The 24,429-nt window shown below is 42.2% G+C and overlaps 2 protein-coding genes across 7 annotated transcripts in view; both read right to left on the bottom strand.

Annotated features, from left to right (window-relative positions):
* Positions 1–17,648, bottom strand: part of LOC114870512 (microtubule-associated protein 2-like) — a 61,525-nt gene extending 43,877 nt beyond the window's left edge. The window contains exons 1-2 of the mRNA XM_029175292.3: positions 17,493–17,648; positions 3,671–3,741 (exon numbers count right to left, since the gene is read on the bottom strand). The gene's annotated coding sequence lies outside the window, so the exon portion shown is untranslated. The remainder of the gene's footprint in view (positions 1–3,670; positions 3,742–17,492) is intronic.
* A 1,042-nt stretch (positions 17,649–18,690) lies between these two features.
* Positions 18,691–22,223, bottom strand: acadl (acyl-CoA dehydrogenase long chain). 6 transcript variants are annotated; one of them, XR_008696147.1, is made up of 11 exons: positions 21,834–22,158; positions 20,891–21,070; positions 20,682–20,819; positions 20,428–20,592; positions 20,282–20,348; positions 20,045–20,209; positions 19,866–19,967; positions 19,507–19,614; positions 19,290–19,419; positions 19,114–19,200; positions 18,691–18,978 (listed from the first exon to the last, which is right to left on the bottom strand). XR_008696147.1 is itself a non-coding variant. In XM_055512938.1 (11 exons), exons 1-11 carry the CDS (start codon positions 22,196–22,198, stop codon positions 18,885–18,887), a joined length of 1,317 nt encoding a protein of 438 aa, XP_055368913.1. In that variant the 5' UTR covers positions 22,199–22,223; the 3' UTR covers positions 18,691–18,884. The 6 variants fall into 6 exon arrangements, 5 of the variants coding, with proteins under 5 accessions (XP_055368913.1, XP_055368916.1, XP_055368912.1 ...); XM_055512938.1 differs by having other exon boundaries at positions 19,286–19,419; positions 22,122–22,223; XM_055512941.1 differs by having other exon boundaries at positions 19,286–19,419; positions 22,036–22,186.
* Positions 22,224–24,429: the final 2,206 nt, after the last annotated feature.

The following is a 24,429-nucleotide window of genomic DNA, read 5'->3' as shown; positions in this document are numbered from 1 at the left end:
ACGGGTGATGCCAAAGGCAGAGTGGCGATGCCCATCCGTTCCACCAGCCCTGCGTCCATCAGACTGGCATCGGCGCCCGAGTCAATCAGCACCGCCTGCTGGATGGAACGGGTTCTGGAGACTAAAGTGACTGTAGGAAGTGAACGAGCGGAGGCGCTGCCAAGTACTGTTCGGCTCACCGCTACCCTCCGCGCTAGCGATGAGCCTGCTCTTTAAGTGAACAGTTCATGGCGAAATGTCCCGCCTGCCCACAGTACATGCAGAGCCGGTGGGAACAGCGTCGCCGCTTCTCCTCCTCCGTGAGTCGTGGGTGCCCGATCTGCATCGGCTCCTCCGGCGTCTGTCCTGCCTCCGGGTTGCGTGGATTGAGCTGGCCGCCAAGCTCCCGTTGTCTCCTCCTGGGGCTCGCGGTGCGGAGTCGGCGGACCTCTCGCAGTCTCTCCTCCCGCTGGTGCTCCCGCTCGGTGCTCCTCAGCCTGCGATCGATCTGTATAGCAAGCGCGATCAGAGCGTTTAAGTCACTGGGCAGATCTCTCGCCGCTAGGCAGTCCTTGACGCGCCGGGAGAGGCCAATGAATACGTCACCCAGCGCGGTGGCATCCCAACCGGCCTCCGCCGCCAGAGTCCAGAACTCAATGGCATACTTGGCGGTGGATCTTCCGCCTTGTCGGATGTTCACCAGCCGCTGCGCCGCTTCGCGCCCCGGGATGACCTCCTGTAATATCTGTTTTAGCGCCACCGAAAAGGTGGCGAAAGTGGACACACAGGGAGAGCCGTTCTGCCACTCCGCTCTCGCCCACGCTTCCGCGTCTCCCGTCAGGTGCGAAATGGCGTAAGCCACTCCGGATCACTCCGTGGGGAATGCAGGCGAATGCAATTCGAAATGAATCTCACACTGCGTGAGAAAGACGCGACAGTCTCCGGACTCACCCGAGAACCGCGTAGGTGCTCCCAGTCTGGTCTCCGGAGCTGCAGCCCCCTGAGCCAGGAGCTGCGCACGGAGGTTATCTGCACTGGCTGGGTCCATTTCTGGCCAGATTGTTCTGTCAGACTTGGGCAGGTGTCGGAACCACATGCACAGTACACAGGAGTATTGAGGAGTGAATCAGGGTTTATTGCACAAACGTTGTCCAGGTCATACACAGGATGGCACAGCATTAAGTACAGGAAAGGAACAGACAAGATCAGGTCCAGGAGGCAGGCAATTGTTCGGTACACGGAGAAACTCAGCGACGGTACAGGTAAGGGCTAGACAAACTCACTGGTCAGACGGTCGGGCAAAGGTCAATATCCAAGCGAAGGTACAGAGACGGGTCAGGCAGGAATCGGCGGTCAGAACAGAACAACATGAGACAATCAACTAGAACGCTGGATAGTGGTACAATGACTCGACAATCTGGCGTCTGACTGTTGGCTGAGGTGGTGCTTAAGTACTGAGTATAATTGCTAATTATTGTCAGGTGTGCATGGTGAACCGGGATGAGAACAGCTGAGACAAAAACAGGAAGTCCTTTCAGATTAAAACAGGAACTGACACGAATTGTGACACTACCACTGTATACATAGATAGTCCTTTCCAGATTGGAAAACAATTGCTAATCTTTAAAAGTTTAACATTTGAATATATTAATATGTAATTAATTAGGCCAAAAGCAATTCAGAACATGTAGATCTGATGTAAAACTCTATATGCTAATGCAAAATGATACATTGATCGTTGCAAGGGTTAGGCATCTTCACACCTGTTTCTGTTATGGTGCATTAACCATCATGCATTGTGCTGAAAATCTGCACATAATGCTGAATGCTGTAATGTTAAATTTATTTATTATATTTATTTAAAAAAAATAGCTGAAAGTGATTGATATGTTAAAAGTATATAGTAGCTGAATATAGCTATATGATAAAAAGCAGGTAGTTTTTAAAAAGTTGTACATGTACACGTGCTCTGATTGGGAATCGAACCCGGGTCACCCACACAAGGTCGGCATTCATTTTAATAGGGCAAAAAAAGCTGAAAAAAGCTTAATATTTCAAAAACTATAAGAGATATGAAAAAGAGAGATATCGTAGATCCTTCCTACCGACTGCTGTCAGACTGTACAATCAGAACTGTTGACCACGTCCCACTACAGTCACTCACCCACTGCATCAGTGGTTTATATAACAACCTGTTCTGCACAACACAAACTGTTCTTTAGCTGTATTCTCGCTTATCTGTACTGCTGTTGTGAGAAGTAATTTCCCCACTGCGGGACTATTAAAGGTTTTCTTATCTTCTTATCTTATCTTATCTTAAAGTTGTGTAGATCCACACTATTTCTGAAGTACAGTAGCTTAACAGTTTGATATTTGAATGGTATCTGTAGCTGAAAGAGTGTAGAAGTTAGGTGCCAAAAAACGTACAGAAGAACCTATAATAATAACGATTCAAATAACAATACTGGAAATGCTTTTGGGCCACCCTCTGACACCTGCTTCGGACTCCCAGCAGTAAGAGCGTATCCGCCATGTGCAACAGTTTGGTACACAGCCATGTTTGTTGCAATTACAATGTTCATCTTTCAAAATCAAAAGTTAATTGAACAAATGCAACGTTGATAAGAAACCATAAATCAACATAAACTTAACGGTAATAAAAAACAATAACTACTTTTGTTTCTGACAGTTGGGGAGGTAAAGCCATCAAAACAATGCCTCTCCTTTTCTTTTCTTTTCTTGGCATCTCTTTAACACCTACTTATATCCATTATGCTTCAACCAGGAACCAGGGGCGAGCTTAACCTCAGGATAACAACCTTCTCACCCACTGGATTTGCCCTTCAAGCGTGGGAATAGTTGGGCAAGAGCCTGCTACAGCACCCTCTGTGCACAAAAAAAAATGAACAAAGCAATAAGAGAAAAGGCATGAAGTCATGCTTGGTGTCTTGTCACTCTACCGCCACCTGCTTGCTCCATAACCTCCCGTCAGTCATCCTCCCAGTGACAGCCCACTCTGCCGACAGGAATCATAATGTGTCCTATGGATTTGTTCGGCCTGGTGTCACTCCCATAGAGAAATCCCAAACAATTTGTTGGTTGCGAGTTGCTAACCACCAACGGCCACATGCCCTCACAGCCTCAGTGTCAGCTGCTAGACATATCACAATCGCCTCTGCTTCCAATGGTTATGCGGTTTCATTCCAAAGAACAAAGATCACTGAAAATTGTGGTTTCATATTTTTTTGATAAATATTTGCCTTCAGACACACACAGCGGCAGTGCGGAGAGCTTAGGGTGAAAAGTGCTGTCCTCCTGGCTGAATAATTAGCCATGTCTAGATGAGGTACATGACAAAGACTAAAGGTCATCAAAACACAGAATGAGCCCCTGGCTTATCAAAACATCAGCTCTTTCTCTCTGTTGTTTCAATATGTCACCAACAAAAACAATGGTTAATGGTAGGAATGTATGCAAACATCTAGTACAGCAAGACAGCACTTTCCCCGGCAATTAAACAGGTGTACTGTTCAGGTTTTTCTTTTATTCTGCATATGACTATTCATATTCATAACATGCTCTGCTGCTATAAAAGCTCATGCATAATTTTATGGCTTTGGTGGCAGTTTTGCAAACAAAGATATTTTAAACATAATTCTTATCTTTGCATCGCATGGGAAAAATGTCTTACCTGGTGGGGTGGGGTAGTTATCTCAGATTTTTTTCTGCAAAAAGGGCACAATGAGGGCAAGGCAGTGGCTTCTGCAGAGAGAGAGAGAGAGAGAAAGACAGAAAGACAGAAAGACAGAAAAGATGGGAGACAGAAAACGGAGTCAGTGGGGCAGCGCAGCACTCACAGACATGGCTGTGATTTTTTGCCAGTGAGGTGAGCTGGCAAGCACGCACGCACACACACACACACACACACACACACACACACACACACACACACACACACACACACACACACACACACACACACACACACACACACACACACACACAGAGCCAACCAGGATGCTGTCTCATTTAGGTCCACCCCCTCCCACCACCACCTACCACCACCAGCACACACTCCACACTGCCCCACCCCAAAGCCACTGCTTTAGGGGCAGCAATAAGGGGGATGGGAGGGTTTTGAACACAAGTAATGCGTGTGTGTGTTGAATAATTGCTCTGTCCCTGTGCTCATTTGCAGGCACGGCCGACTGCGGCAATGAAACAAAGACAGACAAGAGGGGAATGAAGGGGAAACAAGGGTCTTAGTGGGCGGCTAGGAGGGGGGAAAGGAGGAGAGACTGCAGAGGCCAGGCAAGCGGAGCAAAACCATAACACGCAAACACTGAATGTCCCGTATTACTGCAGTCTCAAACCACATTAAATAAAATCTGTTTCTATTCCAGAGGCTTCCAGTATTCAGCAGTCAATCAGCAGCACTGCTACATATTGAGCTGAAGTCAGAATTGTGAATAAATACAGAAACAAGTACAGCCAGGGTAACAAAGAATGAATGGGAAGAGGTCATATGTTGGAAAGCTGAAAAGAGAAAAACTTACCTAAAGCATGTTGGATTTATCAGGTTTATTTAAATACAAAAATTGCACAGCACATACACGTTGAAATGATTCTTTTTTACAGTCATTATATCAGCTTGGAAGGGAGAAATCAGGTGGTAAATGTCCCCTTTTGAGTGGTTTTATCCACAAAGATCAAAGTAGTTAGTCTAGCATCATGGAAGCATTTACTCAGTTTGGATTAGTCTTATAGATGTTCCACGTTTTGCAGACAATTTAGACAAACAATGCAAACTAATACCAAAAACATGTATAAATACTAAATATCAAATATAAAAGCACAGTTACAACTATTACTGCATTGCATTTCTATTAACAGTAAAGTACAAGCATGTTGGCATCTTTGAGCTTATTGATTTTGTACAAATATCTGCATCCAACTTCAACAGTCATCAACCTCTTTGAATTAGTATGTTGCATTTCTGGAAAACAAATTGCTGCATTTATTTATTTATTTAGAATAAGATGTACAATATAGTTCAACACAGCACAAAAACAAATAGTCAGCAGATATTGTTAATCTGCTAAACCTTCTTAAACAGGAATAATTATTATTCAATGTAAACAAAACGAAAAGCTACAGTGTCAAAAACTATAAATAATATTTCACATACTAACATTTACTCAAGCATATATCTATATAAGCCAGTATTGTAAACCAGTATTAGCAGACTGACGTCAAGAGACACTGCCTAACATCATCATCACCAAACATCATGCTCCCAAAACCACCTAAAATTAGAGGAAGACAGAGAACAGAACAAACCAGCATGGCTACTTCATTCCCACATCACATTGTCTCTTAGTACCATCATTAGCTTGTCCTGTTTCAGAAGGGTAGAATGAGCCATCAGCCCAAGACTATAATCAGCATGGTACTGAATTGGCTTTAAAGAAAGCAAATGAGACATTAAACATGGCAGCAGAAAAATAAGTCTGCTGTCAAATTGAATTATGAGATTATTTTCTATTTTTACATTTGTTGAGAGGGTTGCATGTTCATGGTAAACTGTGCTGCACAGTGAGGCTGTCAGTTTACGACTGCAGAGATAAGAGATAACACCAGGAGCAGAAGAGGGCAGGAAAAGTGGGAAGCAAGGGGTGGCACAATAAGGTGGAGACTTGTGGAGAGCTTGCAACGTCGGAGAGATGCAAACAATTCCCCAAGTGCCGGCTGCTCTCTGGGAGAGCTGATTTACAGACTAAAGCTAGACCAGTGCCGCAGAGCCAGCTTTCCAGAATCTGCCACCAGAAAACAGATGCTTGTGTGTGGCAATTGCCAATCTGCTACAAGTGAGCCACCAGCAGACACAGCAGCAGGCCAAACCCACTGTCACCAGATTGAACACTGCTGTACACTATTTACTGTAGCGTTAACCAACAGTCACACCTTTGTTAAAATCCGAATGTGCAGCAAGGAATCCCCTTTAAGCTACTGTAAAATATATGTATATTACAGTTTGACCTGTAACTTGTATGTGACTATTACCTCATACATATCACCTGCAAGATCAACAGATTCACCCTGAAAACACAAACTGACCACACATGGTGTTCCTGCAGAGTGAAGGATAAGATAATGAGCATAACCTAGTTCTCCAAGAAAACAAACTGGAGAATTGGAGAATATTCAGCCTTGCCAGTGTCCTGGTACCTGTCTCCTTGTCAGACCTTCTCTGTAAGCATGACTCAAGCTTTAAAAAAAAGGCAGCATCAGTATAAGCTGTGTTTTACTAAGTAAGGCAGGTTTGAGTGCACAGCAGAGGTGGCTTTAGTCATTCTGCACCGTCGCACACAAGCCTCATTACGGCCTTGTTTCAGTCCTGTTTTAGGATGGCACAGCACAACCTGAACCACTGTTGCTTTAACAGAGCTCAGAGTGGTAATCAATGCATATATTGATTTTCCCACAACACTAAGCTTAATTTTTCCGAGGCGAAAATGTTGATACAAAAGGAAAGGATGAAAGATAATCTAAAACCTGCCACATGATCTCCGAGCAAAAGTGCAGAAAAATGGTAAAAGCCAGGTACAGTACACACAGAAAGGAGCATATGGACTCAAGCTCATACACACATATTTGACGTTGTTTCCTATTTTCAATTATGCAACTCAGGTAAGGTTTACACATATTTATTACTTAAAATATATATACTACTGTACATTATTTAAATATTCATAACTTTTTGTACGTTTTACTAAAAATCATCAAACTACACCCTAGTTTATGGAACAATGTGAAAATAACGCATTGTACTGGCAGACGTGTGAGTAATGGCTGACCACCAGCGTTCCTAGGAGCCATCTCTTGTTTCCATTCAAATGTAATCTTTGTCAACGTTTTGTCGTTTTCATCATTTTGTCGTAGTCAACTTTGTGACGTCAGCAGGATAATCAGCGTTTGTCATCGTTGCGGCAGCAGATCAGCTCTCCCATGTGATTTCTCGAGAAATTACTTTTTCACGTTCGTGTCTGGAAACCGAACTAGAACACTGCCAGGCTTAATTTATTGCATAGAGAAATGTGGTCCTAGGTCCAAAGTCCTAAAGTATGAACAACGTTTTGACGTCTTACCTATTTATTTTAGAAAATGTTTCCGACCACACCACAAGTATTATTGTTGTTGTGGATGGCATTAAGGTATGAGGTGCCGTGTGGGACATAATTCAGAATGATCCTCTCGCACACACAAGTGAAAAGTTAGCTCTCATACATACTAGTGAAATACTCCCATACTGTAATACTAGTGAAATCCTTTCATACACATGTAATGAAAAAATTTGGCCTTTGTGCTATTTCTTATCCAACACAATCGTCATGTGCTGGTTAGGTGCAACACTGAACTGAACATTCTTTTACAAACAACTAATCTCTTGTGCCCTGTCGTACATCAAGTCTAAACATCTGATGTTCCATTTGACTGACTAATAATTTATGATATATGTTTGTCTTTTACACTCGGACTCTGGCTCTATTCTATCTGACTCCCCACCAGACCCAAGGCTGTTAAAGCGAATGCATCTTGTCTTGGAAGCTTGGTGTTCCTTCCTTTGGATAACAAGACATGATGATGCAGAAGTGAGAACGTAAACATTCTCACTCACGACGTGATGAGGTGGCAAAAACAATTCTATTGGTGCAGAGAGACATTCCACCAGAGCCAGAGAAAGGGGTTAAAAGGCAGAAGCAACTTGAAGACTGTGGGCTCTTTGCATCACACCTTCGTGGTGTGTGCACTGATCTCCCCAGCTGTTTTTTGGTTTGTTGATGTACACGATCAACCTCCAAGTTTTTTGATTTGCTTTTCCCATTATTTTTATTTTCTTTATTATTTCATTACATCGCACAAAATTGACCTGAACTTGCCTGCACCCAGTCTGTACCGTCACCGTGAGTTGTCTACCGTGTATGACCCTGCCTGAACATACGTTGTCTAAACGAAAATAAAACCTGTTTTATTCAATCCAAATCCTGTCTGGAGCTGTGCATGTGGGTCCGCCCTCTACGAGGCGCTGACACACTTATACATACTAGTGAAATCCTTTCATACTACATACTAGTAAAATCCTTTCATACACAATACTGAAAAGTTATCCTCTCATACATACTAGTCAAATCCTCTTATATATATTAGTAAAATCCTCTCATACATACCAGTGAAATCCTTTCATACATACTACTGTAATTCTTTAATACATACCACTTAAGCGTTAACTTTTCAGTGGTGTATGAGAGCTAACTTTTCAGTGAAAATGGAAGTCATTTCATCAAAAAAGTAGGGTGATGAAAAAACAGCGGTGTAGCAGAAATTTCTGTGTCTATGAGGACATATGGAATCAAATCCTTTCAGAGAGTAATCCAGAGACAGACAGTGAATTTCTGATTCAATTTTGTGATGGACAAATTTTCAAAGAACACCCATTCTTTAAAAATCACACCAATGCACTATGGCTACATTTTTATGAGGATGAATTTGAAGTAGTAAATCCTTTGGGATCAAAGTGAACCAAGCACAAACTGTGTGCATTTTTTACATAGTGGGCAAGTATAGATCTCAGCAGAGACATATTCATTTAGCTTAGTTGGTATGTCATTTACAGTATATGGCTAACAGTGTGGATTAAATGTTGTTTTAAAACCTATGCTAGATGACCATAAGAAGATGGCAAATGATGGATGTACAGTAATGGTTACACAACCTGCGAAAGTGTACTCTCAATGGCAGGGTAATAACAGCAGAGCAGACCCACCAAGCTGGAAACTGAACAGTACTGGAAAGGGATATGGGAGAGGGAGGCATCACACAACAGAGATGCACAGTGGCTGGTGGATCTGAGGGAAGACCACAGCAACCTCCCTGAAGAGAATCCAGTGAGTATCACAGTGGCAGACATCCAACAAAGAGTCTCAGGTATGAAAAACTGGACAGCACCTGGCCCTGACATGATCCACGCCTACTGGCTAAAGAAGCTCACTGCAATCCATGAGCACCTGGCAGCACAAATGAACCAGCTGCTAAGGGATGGGACTCACCCTGAATGGCTAACCGAAGGGCGAACGATCCTGATAATGAAGGATCCCTCAAAGGGTGCAGTCCCATCCAACTACCGGCCAATAACCTGCCTCTCCACAACATGGAAGCTCATGTCAGGCATCATCGCAGCTAAGATAAGTGGGCACATGGGTCAATACATGAGCGAAGCACAGAAGGGCATTAGTAAGGATACCAGAGGAGCCAAACACCAACTCCTGGTAGACAGAACAGTTGCCCAAGACTGCAGAGTGCGACACACCAACCTGTGCACATCCTGGATCGACTACAAGAAAGCCTATGACTCAATGCCACACAGGCAAACCATCCAAACAGGATGGTTTGGAATCAAATGCTGCATGTGAACATTATAGTTTTTTGGCAACAAAACGCAAATGATGTCAGCAAAGAACCACATCCTGGGCTGCCAGTGGAGAGGTCTGACATCCAGACATACACTGCGAACCTGCCAAGTGTACAACCAATAAACAACAAACAAACACATTCTAGCGCTGGAATCAACAGCTGGGCTCACAGGGCAACGTCATCTGAGGACGTGGGGGGGTTGCCTGAGAATCTCCATTATGAAAAAAGGATGGAGGGAGAATGAAGTCAGACACCATCCCCAGTATAATGCACTGACAGGAGGTTCAGTGAAGTGATAATGACTTTGTGCACTTTAGACACTCATGGGTGATGTCATTCTTCATTAACTTCTGACATTTACATGAAAGCTCAGAGCCAACAGTAGTTCACAGCATCTCTGTAAAGTATATACTCGCAAGTAAGTGGCTTTTGTCAAGTGGGATTTATGTTGGGTTAAGACAGGAAATTAAATCTATCTGTAGTTCATGCTCTATAGATCATCAGAGACATGCATCAGGTTTGATACAAAATTATACAGACACCTTTCTGAATTCCTTTCAATTTCCTACTTTTTCCTTTCTCACTTCTTGCTGGGAAATAACCAAAATGAACTGCATTACTTACGGTTTTATAAAACACCATCAGGGTGTTTGGCCATGTTACATCTGGCTCCTTCAGTCAGGTTAATCTAGTCAGTATCTTACTGCAGAGCTAGGAAGCTATGTAGGCTACAGAATTCGAGCCTTACCTATCCAGTTACCGTGTGTGACCCAGCCTTGTTACCTCGTCTTGTTTCTTGTCCAGCCTCTGACAGTACTTAGCCGTGAGTTTGAACATTTTTTGACTTCGCTCTAGCCTGCACCTTGTCGGATCCTGTTTTTGCCTATACCGTGTATGACCTCTGCCTGCCTGACCTCGAACCATTAAACTACTGTTCTTACTCAAGCATGCTGTGCATTTGGGTCCTTTTTCCCGTAGCTTTGTGACAACGGCAAAGCGCCTTATTGGCAGGGAGAAGGTTTCATGGGAAATTAAAAACTTGGTACATGATGAAGTCTATTTGAAGTACCACTTAATATCAATCTCTGTGTGTCTAGCATTTCACAATTTCAGTGATTTCCTTTCACTTATTAAGACTGAATTAAACATTTCTGCCAATGCCAATAAATGCCCATTGATTTATAAATGCTCAACTGCACAAGGTCACAATTTCAAAAAGCACCACTAATCATTTGCTCCATAATTGTTACTCATATGGAAAGTAGCCTAAAACCCAAACATATCTGATACACTCACACCAAAAAGATTGTTGGAATACAGACAAAGACTCAATCAGTCAAAATGAACTGAACTCTAATGCACGTTTGTCCATTAGGTTGGTCGGTGCTACCCACCGTGCCTCATAGATGTGCAAAATGAGCCTCTCACATTAAGTTCATTTGTCACAGAGATTGTAGTGTCAGTAGATCATTAGTTTTCATGTTTGTGCCATGACAAGATCTGCAATAACTACTAGAATCCAGCTGACTGAATGTCACTTTGGCTTTACCCCCATGTGCAACCACACACAAACTAGAATCACATGTAGACAGAATGATGCAAGACAGGCTGAACTAGACTGAACTTTGTGCTTTCATTTCTCAGATGTGGATGCTGATTAGAGCATTTTCAGTTTCTTTTGTATCGTATCGTACCGCACCGTATTAGCAAATTTCATCTGATCTACCCTAGGAATAGCATAAAATGACACTGTAGAGTGTGAACCTCTTGTTATTGTTGTGGCTTTTATCAGAGTTGCATGTTTTAAAGGGCTTAGACTTAATTTGTGAGCGTATTAAAACACGTCTAAACAGGTTTCAGCATTTTAAATCAACCAGAAAACATGACACTTTTGTTTAAACAATTTGTTTAAAGTGGCCCAGCCACTATCATGAAACTATGGGACAGAAATATTGAAACTATATTCATGCCAACCTAAGGTTAAATAAAAAAATTGTTTCATGTCTTTAAAAGGAAATACACAACTTGCACAGTCCATGAAAGGATCTGTTTTAGAATGCAATAAACAGGGTATATAATATTCAGGAGAGAACACAATTTTAAATACACGCTACAAGCATGAAGAGGAACTTCCAGCTGTAACTGCCAAAATAAACTTTATTATGTCATCTTGGAGTAGCAAATCCAAGTACAATCCCACACACCAACCCGTTGAGGTGCAGCGACCAAAAAACAGCCCAAGTAGATTTCCCACTCAAATGAGTGGGAGACAAAGACCAACAATTCTGAAGTTGCATGTAAATCATGTCTGCATCACTTTATCAGTTACAGTATGTGACCATGCCATTACACTGGTAGTGATTAACTCATTTCTCTTCACTCCTTGACCAGGCAATGTTACAGGTCATGCAATCAACAAAGAGCTGCATTTGTACTTTACAGATGCCTAGACCAAAAGCCTTTATTAAAATAAATCCTCCAAACATAATTTTCCTGTAACCAGTTTTCTTACCGGACAAAGGAAATGTCTTAGAATGTGTTTATCAAATGTTATTTAAGCACAAGAAAATCAGAAAGGGACGGTACTAACAGCATAGATAGACTGCATTGTGACTCATTAGGTTCATAGACTCATAGACGTATGCATGGGAAATGTTTTTCAATTGAGATGCATAGAGGAACAAAATAGACAGGCTTGTTCTTCCTAAGAGTGCAAGAGACTCAGCAAGAAACTCAACAGATTTGTTGCTGGACAATCATTACAACCTACACAAAAAATGCAAAAGTAGAAAAGCAAACTGGTGCTAGAGATGACAGGCTATTCATTATAGGATGTTAAAACTATTTTATATGTTTAGTAGAGTGCCTTTGATTGAAAATAAGATATACTAATGTAGATTAATAATAAACCAAGCTCAGTTACTCTTGTGTTTATAGTCAGGCATTGTCAGCACTAGAGACAGGGAATCCAGTAATACAAATAAACTATTAAAAAAAAACTACATTAAGCTCATTGTAGCGCAGACTCTTACTTCCCAGAGGCCACTCACTCAACTCAAGCTTGTTGTTCCTTTTTTTACCTTGACAAGGATTTATGCTGCTTGATTTAATGTGGTGACCTGAGGCTGTCAAGTCTCCCACCCCACATCCCTGAAACAATACCTCTGGGATACGTCCCCTTTCGTACATCAACTCTGCTATTGAATCATTGTGGCTGGTCCCTCAAATGCTGTAAACCAGCTGAAGGGGAATTTATTTAAATGACCAACAAAGAAGAAGAGATTTTCAATTTTAGCTCCTCATCTGAACATCTCATATCAGCCTACACATACTATGGGAATTATCCTGAACTAGAAAAAGCAGCCTGTTGAAGGATTAAAGGTCATACCCCAAATGTGTAAAGAGCAGTGTAGAAGATTCAGGAGAGAACTGCACTGAAAATCAGGGTATGCTATTTTATAGGCTCCTCTTGCTACAGAATGAAGCAGAGAAGGACAGAGGGTCTACTCACTGACAACCAAGGGCTCATTCCTTTGAGGGGCCAGTTTCCATGGCAGGGGTTGCTGTGGGGTGGGGGGCCCTCGATGGTCCCACTGGGGCAATAGGCACAGTCAATACTTCAAAACAACACAGACAGTCCAGGCAAGAGTGGATTTCTAAATGAGAGACCCACTGTAGTATAGTATTGGGACACAAGATGTTCAACCATGGGCGGGTAGCACTGTCAAATCACACCGAGAAGGTGTCCTAGGTCCTTTCTGTGTGGAGATTGCATGTTCTCCCCGTGTTCGCATGGGTTCTCCGACTTCCGTCCACAGTCTAAAAACATAAATTAGGTTGATTGGTCACTTTGAATTTCCCGTATGTGTGAGTGTGTGAATGGTTGTCTGTCTGTGTGTTGCCCTGTGATGGACCGGCGACCTGTCCAGGGTGTACCCCACCTCTCGCCCAAAGACAGCTGGGATAGGTCAACCTGCGACCCCACATGGTAATAAGCGGTATAAAATGGATGGATGGAAGTTCAATTATGTAAATAAATTCATAATGTAACGGGTAGGTTAGGTAGTTAGGTTAGGTAGTTTTGTATAGTTAGTGTAGGTGAAACCCCAAATGGCACATTTACTGTGGGCACATTGATTATGGAATATGTATTTAGTTTAAAACAATCTGAAGTAATTACATGTTGGTTTGAATTTGTTCTACATTCTGGTAAGTTAATAATTCATAAATTCATTCAAATCATTAGAGATACTACGATCAAACAGTATTAAGGGTGAACAGAGAAGCAGGTTTTTAGGTTCCAAATTAGCAGGAAGGACTAATTTCAGGACAGTGCTGCTTAAACTTAAAATGAACTTGTTCACAATATTTACAGTGCTATTTTATAACATCTTAATTTAGCATGTTAGACCTGAATCCATCTGTCTGCTAAGGTACTAGATAAATGTGCTAGAATGGATAGAAACTAAATGGCTATTTAAGAAACCTGGAAGCCAGTCAGGAGCTCTACTGCACCGCACACACTCTGGACACATGCTGTGTTCCTGGAGCCTCGTTTGCAAACGGCATGATCAACGTGATCAACGTATTCATCGCCTCCATCTGTTTCTGCACTTCACACTGGTTTTACAGTGCTGCTGTGTGTGAAGTTCCTCCGAATGGGGGGTTCCATTCACTTAAAAAGAAACGCTGATAGGCAGAGCTTAGCAGTTATGATTTTGTGGTTCAGTTTAGAAAGCTTCTGGCCCCTAAGAAGCAAATTCTGCTGCCCAATCAGCAGAGACTTGTTTCCATGAGGCTCCAAAATGTTTACATTAAGACACACATTTTTAGATGCAAATTAGGAAAAACATCCAAAAAGCACAAAAATCTGATAGCGTCAGTATGTTGTGAAAAGACACTTCAACAACGATGCTCATTCGTCCCACTAACACATTGCACTCAGTGTAGTGGCCTACATGTAGCTCCTCTAGCCAACATTACTTAAGCTGCTATTAAGTCTTAAAATACTTCTGGCTTCAATGGACAAGACATAAAAATAATGTGTTTTTCAACAATTCCAAATTCCAAGTAAACTGACTTTTTGTCTATTTTTATTTCATTTGCAGAAAAACAAACACATTATAAATTCTACATCTCCTGCTTGTTGTCTGTCCATACACATGGATTCAATTAAAAAACCTTTTACACTTAAATGCTAAGCCAAGCTTTAATGCTTTGCCAACATTAACACAGATGCAGGGTCTACTTGGCCAGATATAGATACAGACACCGCCATAATAAAGTCCAGAATATGTCAACAGCCCAGTTGTCTGCATTCCTGTGCGCCAATTAGAGGTGTGAGACAAGATAAAGCTGAACTATATGTCATAACTGGGCTATGTGTAAACATCCTGTAGTGGGTCTTTGTGAACATATGGCGTACTTTTTGCAGGATGTTGTGTTGTAAGTGTGATGTCCCTTGTCCACAATAATGGATCTATGTAAAGAATGCTTCTTTTTCAGTTATCCAAACTGAGCCATACTGGTTGGCAGGTCGCATTTCCTCAAAACTCCTTTCCTACTCAGTGCCATTCTTGCACAGCCTCTTATTACGACCTGTCATTATCACACTGACCTCATGGTTACGACTCAAGATCTAGAGCGAGAACCGCAGAGAAAGTTATGAATGCCAATATCTGAGGAGATTCGGCGTTGAATGCGAGAATGCCCCTGCATGAGTGTCTTCTCTGTCGCAAGGCATCCATGAGGAATGAAAGGCGACACTGGCTGTCAGGGCTCGTTTAGGAGACAAGGGCAACAAGGGTGTCGCCCACCCTTGTTGTTGACTGTCCCGTACTGAGGAGGTTACAGGGTTTATGTCAGAAGCAAATAAACAGTGTTTGATCAAATTCAATAAACATGATACCTAAGAAAGCTCCACTGCCCACAGAAGCCGCCCTTCCTGCATTTAGACATGAAGGTGTGTTTCTGTGTGCAGATCTTGCTCTTATGCAAGCCATTGGGCCATGTGGTTCCTCTGACGTATATAAATTAGATTAGGCCACTGCTGCAGTCGAGACTTAATCCCATCCTAAAGCACAGTTCTGCCAGGTCCTATTAGACACCTGTAGAGCCAAAGGCCTCAGACAGGAGGAGCAGCAGGGGAAGAAGACACATCATGAGTCCTGAAACACCTGTCACTATGGCACCTTGTAGTACTGCTTTAACCAGAATGCACGCAAAAGAATGACATCAGTACTTAAAAAATGAGAGACCAGCCAATGTGACTTGTCTTGATTTTAGAGCAGCACAGATTGGGTCTGTGTTTTTGCACCTAACCAGAATTGACACTTGAGGTGGAGATTCACGGTGTCTCAAAAAGAAAAAAAAGCAAGTGTCTAAATGTACAGTGTGGCACAGGTTCACATTCAAGAGTCAACCAGCTTCACCATCAATTAACTAGAGTCTTACTTTCATAGCTTATAGAAGTAAACACACAACCGGCTGTGTCCTTATTAGGGTCATTTCAATTACCCCATCAGTGATTAGACTCAGCCCAATCTGGACTGGCAGAGGCTTGTCCTCAGAGGATATTTAGGTGAAACCTGATATGCATTTCCACTGCTTTGCTAATGCCTTTTGTCAAACTTCATTTGCTCCGAAAACTCAAAGGAATTGCATGTAATGGTTCCAGTTCACATTTTTCTGGCAAACTAAAGTTTCCTGCAGCATGTCAGGCGTTTATAAGGTCAGTTGCCCCTATTATGCATGAAGCACTGGCATACAAGCAACTTAAATCCATAAAATAAGAATCCACTGAACACGAGTTGTTCGTTAGTAAAATATGGTAACTTTAAAGGAGGCTCAAATTACTAAAGATCTGTATTAGCACACAGAGGAGCTGCGAGGTCATTGAGGGCAAACAATTGACGTGTTGAAGTATAAATATTTTAATTACACCAGTATGAAATTATTACATAAACACTATTTGTACATGCAATCTATATCTCAGCTGAAGCTGAGGTGACACAATAAAAGGAAGTAGGGTTGGTTCATAGCCATGCTATAGCCATAGAAGACTGGACGTTTCTAGATCGTTATTGGTGTCGTCATCATGACCAACAAATATGATCCATCCATCCATTTTCGCCGCTGAATCCCATATGCGGGGTCTCGGGGGTGCTGGAGCCTAACCCAGCTGGCTATGGGTACACCCTGGACGGGTCGCCAGTCCGTCGCAGGGCAACACAGAAAAATACAACCATTCACACACAAGCCAATCAACCTAATGCACGTCTTTGAACTGTAGGAGGAAGCCGGAGAACCCACGCAAACATTCCCTCCGTGAATCGAACCCAGAACCTTCTCGCTGTGCTGTGAGGCGACGGTGCTACCCACCGCCTTGCAGCCTTGCGGTGTATTACTGATGTGACGTGCTAAAACGTGCAAGAGCAAGTGTCTGTGAAGATGCCAGACAACAGTCGGGATACTCCCACATCCACAACTTAAGACATCCGTTGAAAATGCACGCTTGGCAATGATCACACAATCAACAACCACTAATTATTTAATAAAACTTCAGCCTTTCGTCGTGGATGAGTCCGCCGTCATGCAGTGAGGGCTGCGAGCCGGTTTCAGCACCATACAGGCGGGGACCAGAACAAAAGGCGCAGGCTGCAGCGGCAGACAGAGGCGCACCAGGACGCAGCGAAAATCAAACAAAATCCCGCAAACACGCGCAACACGTCCCCATCGCGAATGGGGATTCTAAGTTTAAGTTTCAAACTGCCCGCCGAGATTCCGATGCATAAAAGTTAAGCTCGATTAACTAATATTGATTTAAACATAACACTGCACATACAATGACGCCTGAAACGTAAGGCATCAGCTGAGCTAAGTGGAGAGCCATGCCAACATTTATATACACTTTGAGTTCTTCAGGCATTTTTAAGGCATCAGTAAAGCATTAAAATTGCTTAAAGTCTAAATTCATGAGCACAGTCGTATTCATAAAGGCCTATCACACAAGTAAACGATGAACAAACTACTTTGGCTCTTACCTGGAGGCTTAGGATGCTGAGCGGCTCTAATACTAATGTGCATATGTGCGCGCCGTGGTGACAATGAGAGCTGCAAGAGGCCTGTGATCCCGCCCATCCCGACTTAAGCCACCATAAATACAGCAATAGAGGCGCAAAGGGCTTCACATATACTGTGCATGAATTTGAAGATTGCGTGACATTTTTGCAACATATTTGGATGCAGTAACGCAGTTACCGCATATACTTATACACACATGTAAACACAGAGACATATTTCAATACTGGTGGGCAGTTTACGTGACTCCTGAGTACGTGCCAAGGAGCAACGTGGATTGTCAAGCGGTTTTGCATTTCGCCGCTACAATTGGCTGCTTTGGCAAGCGAAGAACAGTGTCCGCAGAGCTGAAGCACCGGGGTGTGGCTGTTACTGAGGAAAGATGGAGAAATGGAAAAAAGGGGGTGGGGTGTAACGTGGATGTGTTGCCAACAGGAAGGAGGAGGGATTGGCGTACGAAGCAATGCAAACAGAAACGCGTGAGTGAACGGTACCTTTACTTCAATGCCCCCCAGGTGAGGCGAGGGAAGACGGATCTCTCACACTGGGTTTTGGATTTTGAGCATCAGCTTCTGCAAACACGTCGGCTCGTACCACTGTGGGAAATGGATTCTAACAATGTGTGCCGGACTGAATCAATTGTTCAATCAGTCTGCTGCAATGCAATAAAACAGAAGCCCTGTCATTTGTCACGTATCTAGTCCCTCTGCTGGTGTTTACTGCCATCTATTGGTGGATAGACGACTTCGCAGAAGAAGGCGCTTGCTTATACATAGAAACTAAACATTACACAGAATTTGGAGTAAATTTAAATATTATATATATATATATATATATATATATATTATGTGTAATCTTTTGTTACTTAACGTGAACACAATCACTCTGATATGTATATAAACAATCTATAACTGCACCTCCAAACCATTCATTATTATTTGAAAGTGGACCCTGTAATCGTGTTACAGCAATTTAATTATTATTAATTTTATTTATTGATTATTAAATAAAATATTTCTTTTTATTTATTATTATTATGTATTATATTTATTGTATGTTCAGGATGTGATTTAGTCTTTGATGTGTGATGTGACGTGGGATCTCAGTAGCCCAGCTGTTAAAAGCCTGTCACTCGGATTCATCTTACACCACAGCAGCATGTATTGTCAAAATCCTGTTTATTGTTAATGAATTTAACTTTCCACCATTTCTGTCTTTCACAACCTTTATGTCCTTAATCACATTCTGCACTGACCACATTCATGCTTTAACTTTTTCCCGAAAAAAAGGAGTCCACTTCTGCGCCAAGCTGCCCACATTCACCTGTGATCCTCTAACATACACACTCAAATGTCTCACTTCTGGTTGACAATGTTACGGGCAATGAGCTCTTTCATGATCTCGTTGGTGCCTCCGTAGATGGGCTGAACGCGGGCGTCCACAAACGCCCTGCAAAAACGCACAGATAAGTTCAAACATCTCATTCCAGCTGAAGTGGATTAGTGCCACTAAACCTAAACTATTTTATTTTTACTATATATTAAAAATAGGTTTCAAATTATTTTACATTCATCGAACACTTACCTGGCGATGGGGTATTCCCACATGTAGCCCCACCCACCATGGAGTTGCAGGCACCTTGTAGCTACACTGTTCTGGAGATCAGACGCCCTGAAGAAAGATAGAAGGATATCATCCTATGCCAGCAATGGTAGTGCATCGAGATGCTGCTTGGAAATACAAAAACTTCTTCTACCAACACTTTGCCATGGAGGCCGTTGGAGCATCCAGGTGCTTCTCCGCGTGGAGCTGAATGCAGTTATCAATGAATGCTCTACCCACACAGATCTCCATCTTTAGCTCTGCCAGCTTGTGCTGCACAGTCTGTAGGTTAACATTACATCAAGTGTCATTTAATCTTCCAAATAAACAAATCAAATGCCGGCGTGTGTGCAACCTAATTGTGCAGACCTGTAGGTGAGCGATTGTTTTGTCGAATGCTTTCCTCTGCAACACATAATTCCTGGTTTCTTCAAACATGAACTCGCAGCTCGCTATAGCCATGGCGGCAATAGCCAGGCGTTCCTGTTTCGAAACAAATTGGATGATGTACCATTAAATTACTGTAGCTGAAAAGAAGCAAACAGAAAGCTTTTAAATGTTACATCTATACTATATTGAAAAACGAGAGAGCAGAAAAAGCTGCTGATAATAATAGTACACTGAAATCCACTGGGTTTGAATCCATATGTATTATTATATTATCATCATTAGCATAAGTTTACTGTAAACAATGTTACACTATGATTTTTTTCAAGCAAGGTTAACGTATCCACCTGTGGCAGTTCGTTCATTAGATAGTAGAAACCCTTGTTGAGTTCCCCCAAAAGCATATCAGCTGGGAGGCGCACATCCTCAAAAAACAGTTCAGCCGTATCCTGTGAAAGAAGTTAAGAAATCCATGATGACTGATACATAGGGTTCATGAAAACTCAACCTAGGTACTTTACAGTACCTGTGCCTTCAGACCAATCTTCTCAAGCTTGCGTCCTTTCTGAAAGCCCTTTGTGCCATCCTGCACCAAAAACAGGCTGATGCCATGTGCTGCGGTTTTTGCATCACGGTTGGTCACAGCCACCACCACTACCAGGTCGGCCATCCAACCGTTTGTGATGAACACCTAGTGAGGTGAGCAAAAAGAAATTGAGTGGAAGCTGTTGTGGAGTGCAATTTGGATTTTGTGACTCAATACCTTGCTGCCATTCAGGATCCAGTCACTGCCGTCCCTCTTGGCATTGGTCTTCACACCTTGAAGATCACTGTAAAGACAAAGAGGATGAGTCGCTTAAGCTGCAACACATTAATTATATACATGTTAACATCTTTATTCGCCCACACCTGCCTGCTCCAGGTTCTGTCATGGCAATAGCTGCAATGCATTTCCCAGCAGCCATTTTGGGAATGAAACGTTCAATCTGCTCCTTGCTGCCGTAGTTGCTAATGTAGGGCATGACAACGTCCGAGTGCAGAGGGAAACCTGGCCCTGAGCAATTGGCATACATTCTGGGAGACATGTGCTAACTGTCACTGCAAAAATTAATTTTCATCAGACAGACTCATTTTAAGACAAATTTTGAATTTAAAATACTCACTGCTCCTCCCACATGACAGCAGCAGAGAACACGTCTCCTCCCACACCGCCACACTCCTCTGGTATCAATATTCCCAGCATGCCGTGCTCTCCAGCCTTTTCCCACAATTCCCTGCTTACCTGACCGGCATTCTCCCACCTGTAACAGGGAGAAAGAGATTTCATTCACACTGGAACAGCCGGCACCTTCAATTATCTTTCCCGACATACTCGCTGTGATATGGAATGACTTCTTCTTGAAAGAAGCGTCGAACATTTTGCCTGAAGAGATCATGGTCCTTGGTGAAGATCCGACGGGTTCCAATCTCCATCAGGGTCCTAGCACTGGATGTTTCTGGACGGGTTGAGTGGACAGGCTCTCCATGCTGCTTAGACTGGCTGTGCTGCAATCTGTCAATTATTCACAGAAACAAAACACAGATGACACAAAAATATTCCCTTCCAATAAATACAAAAGTACATCAGTTTTGCTTTTTCTACCCAGTTGGTTAATAAATAACAACATCCATTCATCCATCCATCTTCTACTGCTTAATCCCGGTGCTGGAGCCTATCCCAGATGGCTATGGGCGAGAGGCAGGGTACCTCCTGGACCGGTCGCCAGTCTGTCGCAGGACTAAATAACAATTACTGACTAATATCTTTTTTTTCTATTTTGATAAATTCAGTTGGATGAGGATGACCGTTCTGTTGATGAGGTCTAGTGTAAACATTCAAATTTCTTGTTAAGTACACAAATCATATCAATAAATAAGGCAACTGCTAAACACAAAAGTAAACAAGGAGTTTATGTACATGTAGTTAGTTGCTCCCCCCATGACTTACAAAGTCAAAGTAATGTGTGGCTCTAAGTTATATAATGTAAGTTCTAATAATGGATTTTGGTTTTATTGCTGTTATACAGTACGAATGTAGCATGGTGGTTTGAGGTTTGAAGACAAACGCCAATAATATGATGATTAATGATTAAATATCTTAATGAAAGATGCCGAAGAAAAAGTGTGTTAAAGGTCAAGTTGCTTTTACAGTTCTAAAAAATATTAAGGTTTTACTTCATTCAATGCGTTTGTTTGAGTTAAACATGCGACCTAGCGGATGTTTTTCGCCAAAACGTAAACGTAGGGAAAAAACACGGCAATGATTTAAAGTTCACCTCGCAGCGGTCGCAGACAGGACTTGTCGTTGCAGGAAAGCATTTCTCAGCCCAGAAAGACACAGTTTAAGCATTTTCGGTGCAAACATGACAAGAAAACAGCAGCGAACCGACTTTTAAACGAAACTAGCAGAGCACACGAAAATCTTTTCGGTTTGCGAATCGCACTTCGCTACAGTAACAGTAGTTACCAAATATTTACATTTATGCGCACATGTCAAGTCATCAAATGAGACTCTTGGTGGCGTTTACTTTGTCAGAGCATATATTTGACTACACATTTGCGACCTCATTCTTTTCCGGGTGCCAAAATTTCTTCTTCTACGAAACAGAGCAGGGACATCTGTGCTCAACTCTGCCACCATTTAGGTACAGAAAAACGTTATACAGTGTACAGTAATACGTCATAATAATAATAATAATAATAATAATAATAATAATAATAATAATAATAATAATAATAATAATAATAATAATAAACTATAGGTATTTAATCTATAGCATCTTAAGGTAAAAATGTAATTTTTAAGCACTTTAATCTATTTTCTTTGTGGCCTCAGATGTTTTTTTTTGTTGCTGTTTTTTTTTGGGGGGGGGGTTAACTGTATTGTGTGCGTTTAGCTCGGTTTGTGTAGGACTTCAGCTGCTTATTTTTCAAAAATCCATAACCTGTAAATATTATCTGCTACACGTTTTTTGGTGGTCATATTGATGCCACGTCTTTTAGATTTTGTTTAAACGACCAAAATAATCATCGCAATTCTCTTTACAACGATCATCAATCGTTTTAACTGTTCCACCTCTTGTAATGCAGTCCTATGACCTATATGAGGCAGAGAGACAGTCATCATTGACACAAATGTCCTCTTTTGGCCAAAATCCCTTCCACACCCCATAAGAACAACAGCATGCAGAGCTATGATTTGGGACTGCATTACAAGACGTGAACCCACAGTGTTCCAGGATGCACTGTTGTTTCTGATTCATCTGTCATCTGCACATAAGATGTTCAATGCAAGGTATGATGACTACTAAACCAATACCAAAGGTAGGTGGTGGAAAAAAAAAAGATCCTCTGCAGGCACTCATCTGCTCTGTACATACAGTAACACCTTGATGTTGCGTAACAGATCATCTGATTACACACACACTTTGCCTCAGAATCTGCCTCACAAAGATGATACGATGCACATTAGGGTAGTCATTGCTCACAATGAGTTCAGTTATTGTGAGGCAGGTTGAGTGGCTGTTATTCTCCCGCAGGTAAAGCAGGCTCTGAGACAGGAAGTCCAATGATGGAGCATGTCTAAACAGCCACAATAAACTGTAATAAATCACTGTTTAGAATACTTGCAAAGATCGGCACACCATTAGAGCGTCTTCCTGGGCATAAGAGCATCAACCGGCCAAGCAGAAGGACGCGATTTCAGTCTCATCATAAACGGAAATTCACCGAGACTTCCTGTCTCAGAGCCTGCTTTACCTGCGGGAGAATACCAGCCACTCAACCTGCCTCACAATAACTGAACTCATTGTGAGCCATGACTACCCTAATGTGCATCGCATCATCTTTGTTAGGCAGATTCTGTGGCAAAGTGTGTCTGATCAGACGATCTGTCACACAACATCAAGGTGTTACTGTATGTACAGAGCATATGATGGCCTGCAGAGGATCTTTTTATTTTCCACCACCTACCTTCGGTATTGGTTTAGTAATCATCATACCTGAGAGACTGGTTCTACATCAACTGTGCTGCATGGTGAGCTCAGCAATGGATCTGCTGCAGTTTGCCTACCAGCCTGGCATCAGAGTAGAGGACGCCATCATCTTCCTGCTCCATCATTCCAAGGACCACTTTGAAAAGCCCAGCAGCACTGTGAGGATTCTGTTTTTTGACTTCTCCAGTGCCTTTAATACCATACAGCCAGCTCTCCATGCACACGCTTTTTTCATGCTTCACATTGCTAAGGAATTGGACCTTGATGTCTCAGTAAGGTGTCTGTAACTTTTCATGCCATAAACCGCTGTAGATCTCCCACATGGCCCGTCTGAAAATGTGTGTTTTAAGCTCTCGTCCACAACGTTCTATTTTCGGAGTGTGTCGGAAGCTAAACTGATCGCCACACCCCTTTGAGGAAGCACTTAGCCGTGATCCGCAGCGGGAATCAAACGTCATGGTCACTGAATCCATTGTAACAGTGACACTGGCTAACTCGCCTCGAACTGGAGTTCGATAATACGTTTGATCCAAAATCTGACTCTGAAGTCGAATGAGAGGCTGTTGAAGTGGTTACACTTCGACTAGCGCAAGGTACGTCTAACTGGCAGATTCACGTTTAATTTAATTTGATTTATATAATACGCAACTTGATTAGCTGCTAATGCTAATACTAATGGTTGCAAATTAGCAGCCTGAATTAATACAACAGAATATTCATAACACGACTACAGCTTGTTTGGGAGCATAGCTTGATAGACTAATATAAAATCATTTTTACATGTTTTTTATTTCTCGTTCTGCTGTGTTAATATAATTTTCTATAATGGGATCTTCAGCTGCAGCTTATATTTTGCCGTATTTGTCTGTAATTAAGT

Source organism: Betta splendens, chromosome 2, assembly GCF_900634795.4.
Source record: "Betta splendens chromosome 2, fBetSpl5.4, whole genome shotgun sequence".
NCBI lineage: Eukaryota > Metazoa > Chordata > Actinopteri > Anabantiformes > Osphronemidae > Betta > Betta splendens.
The sequence above is the reverse complement of the archived record's forward strand: the minus strand, read 5'-3'. Positions and strand labels throughout refer to the sequence as shown.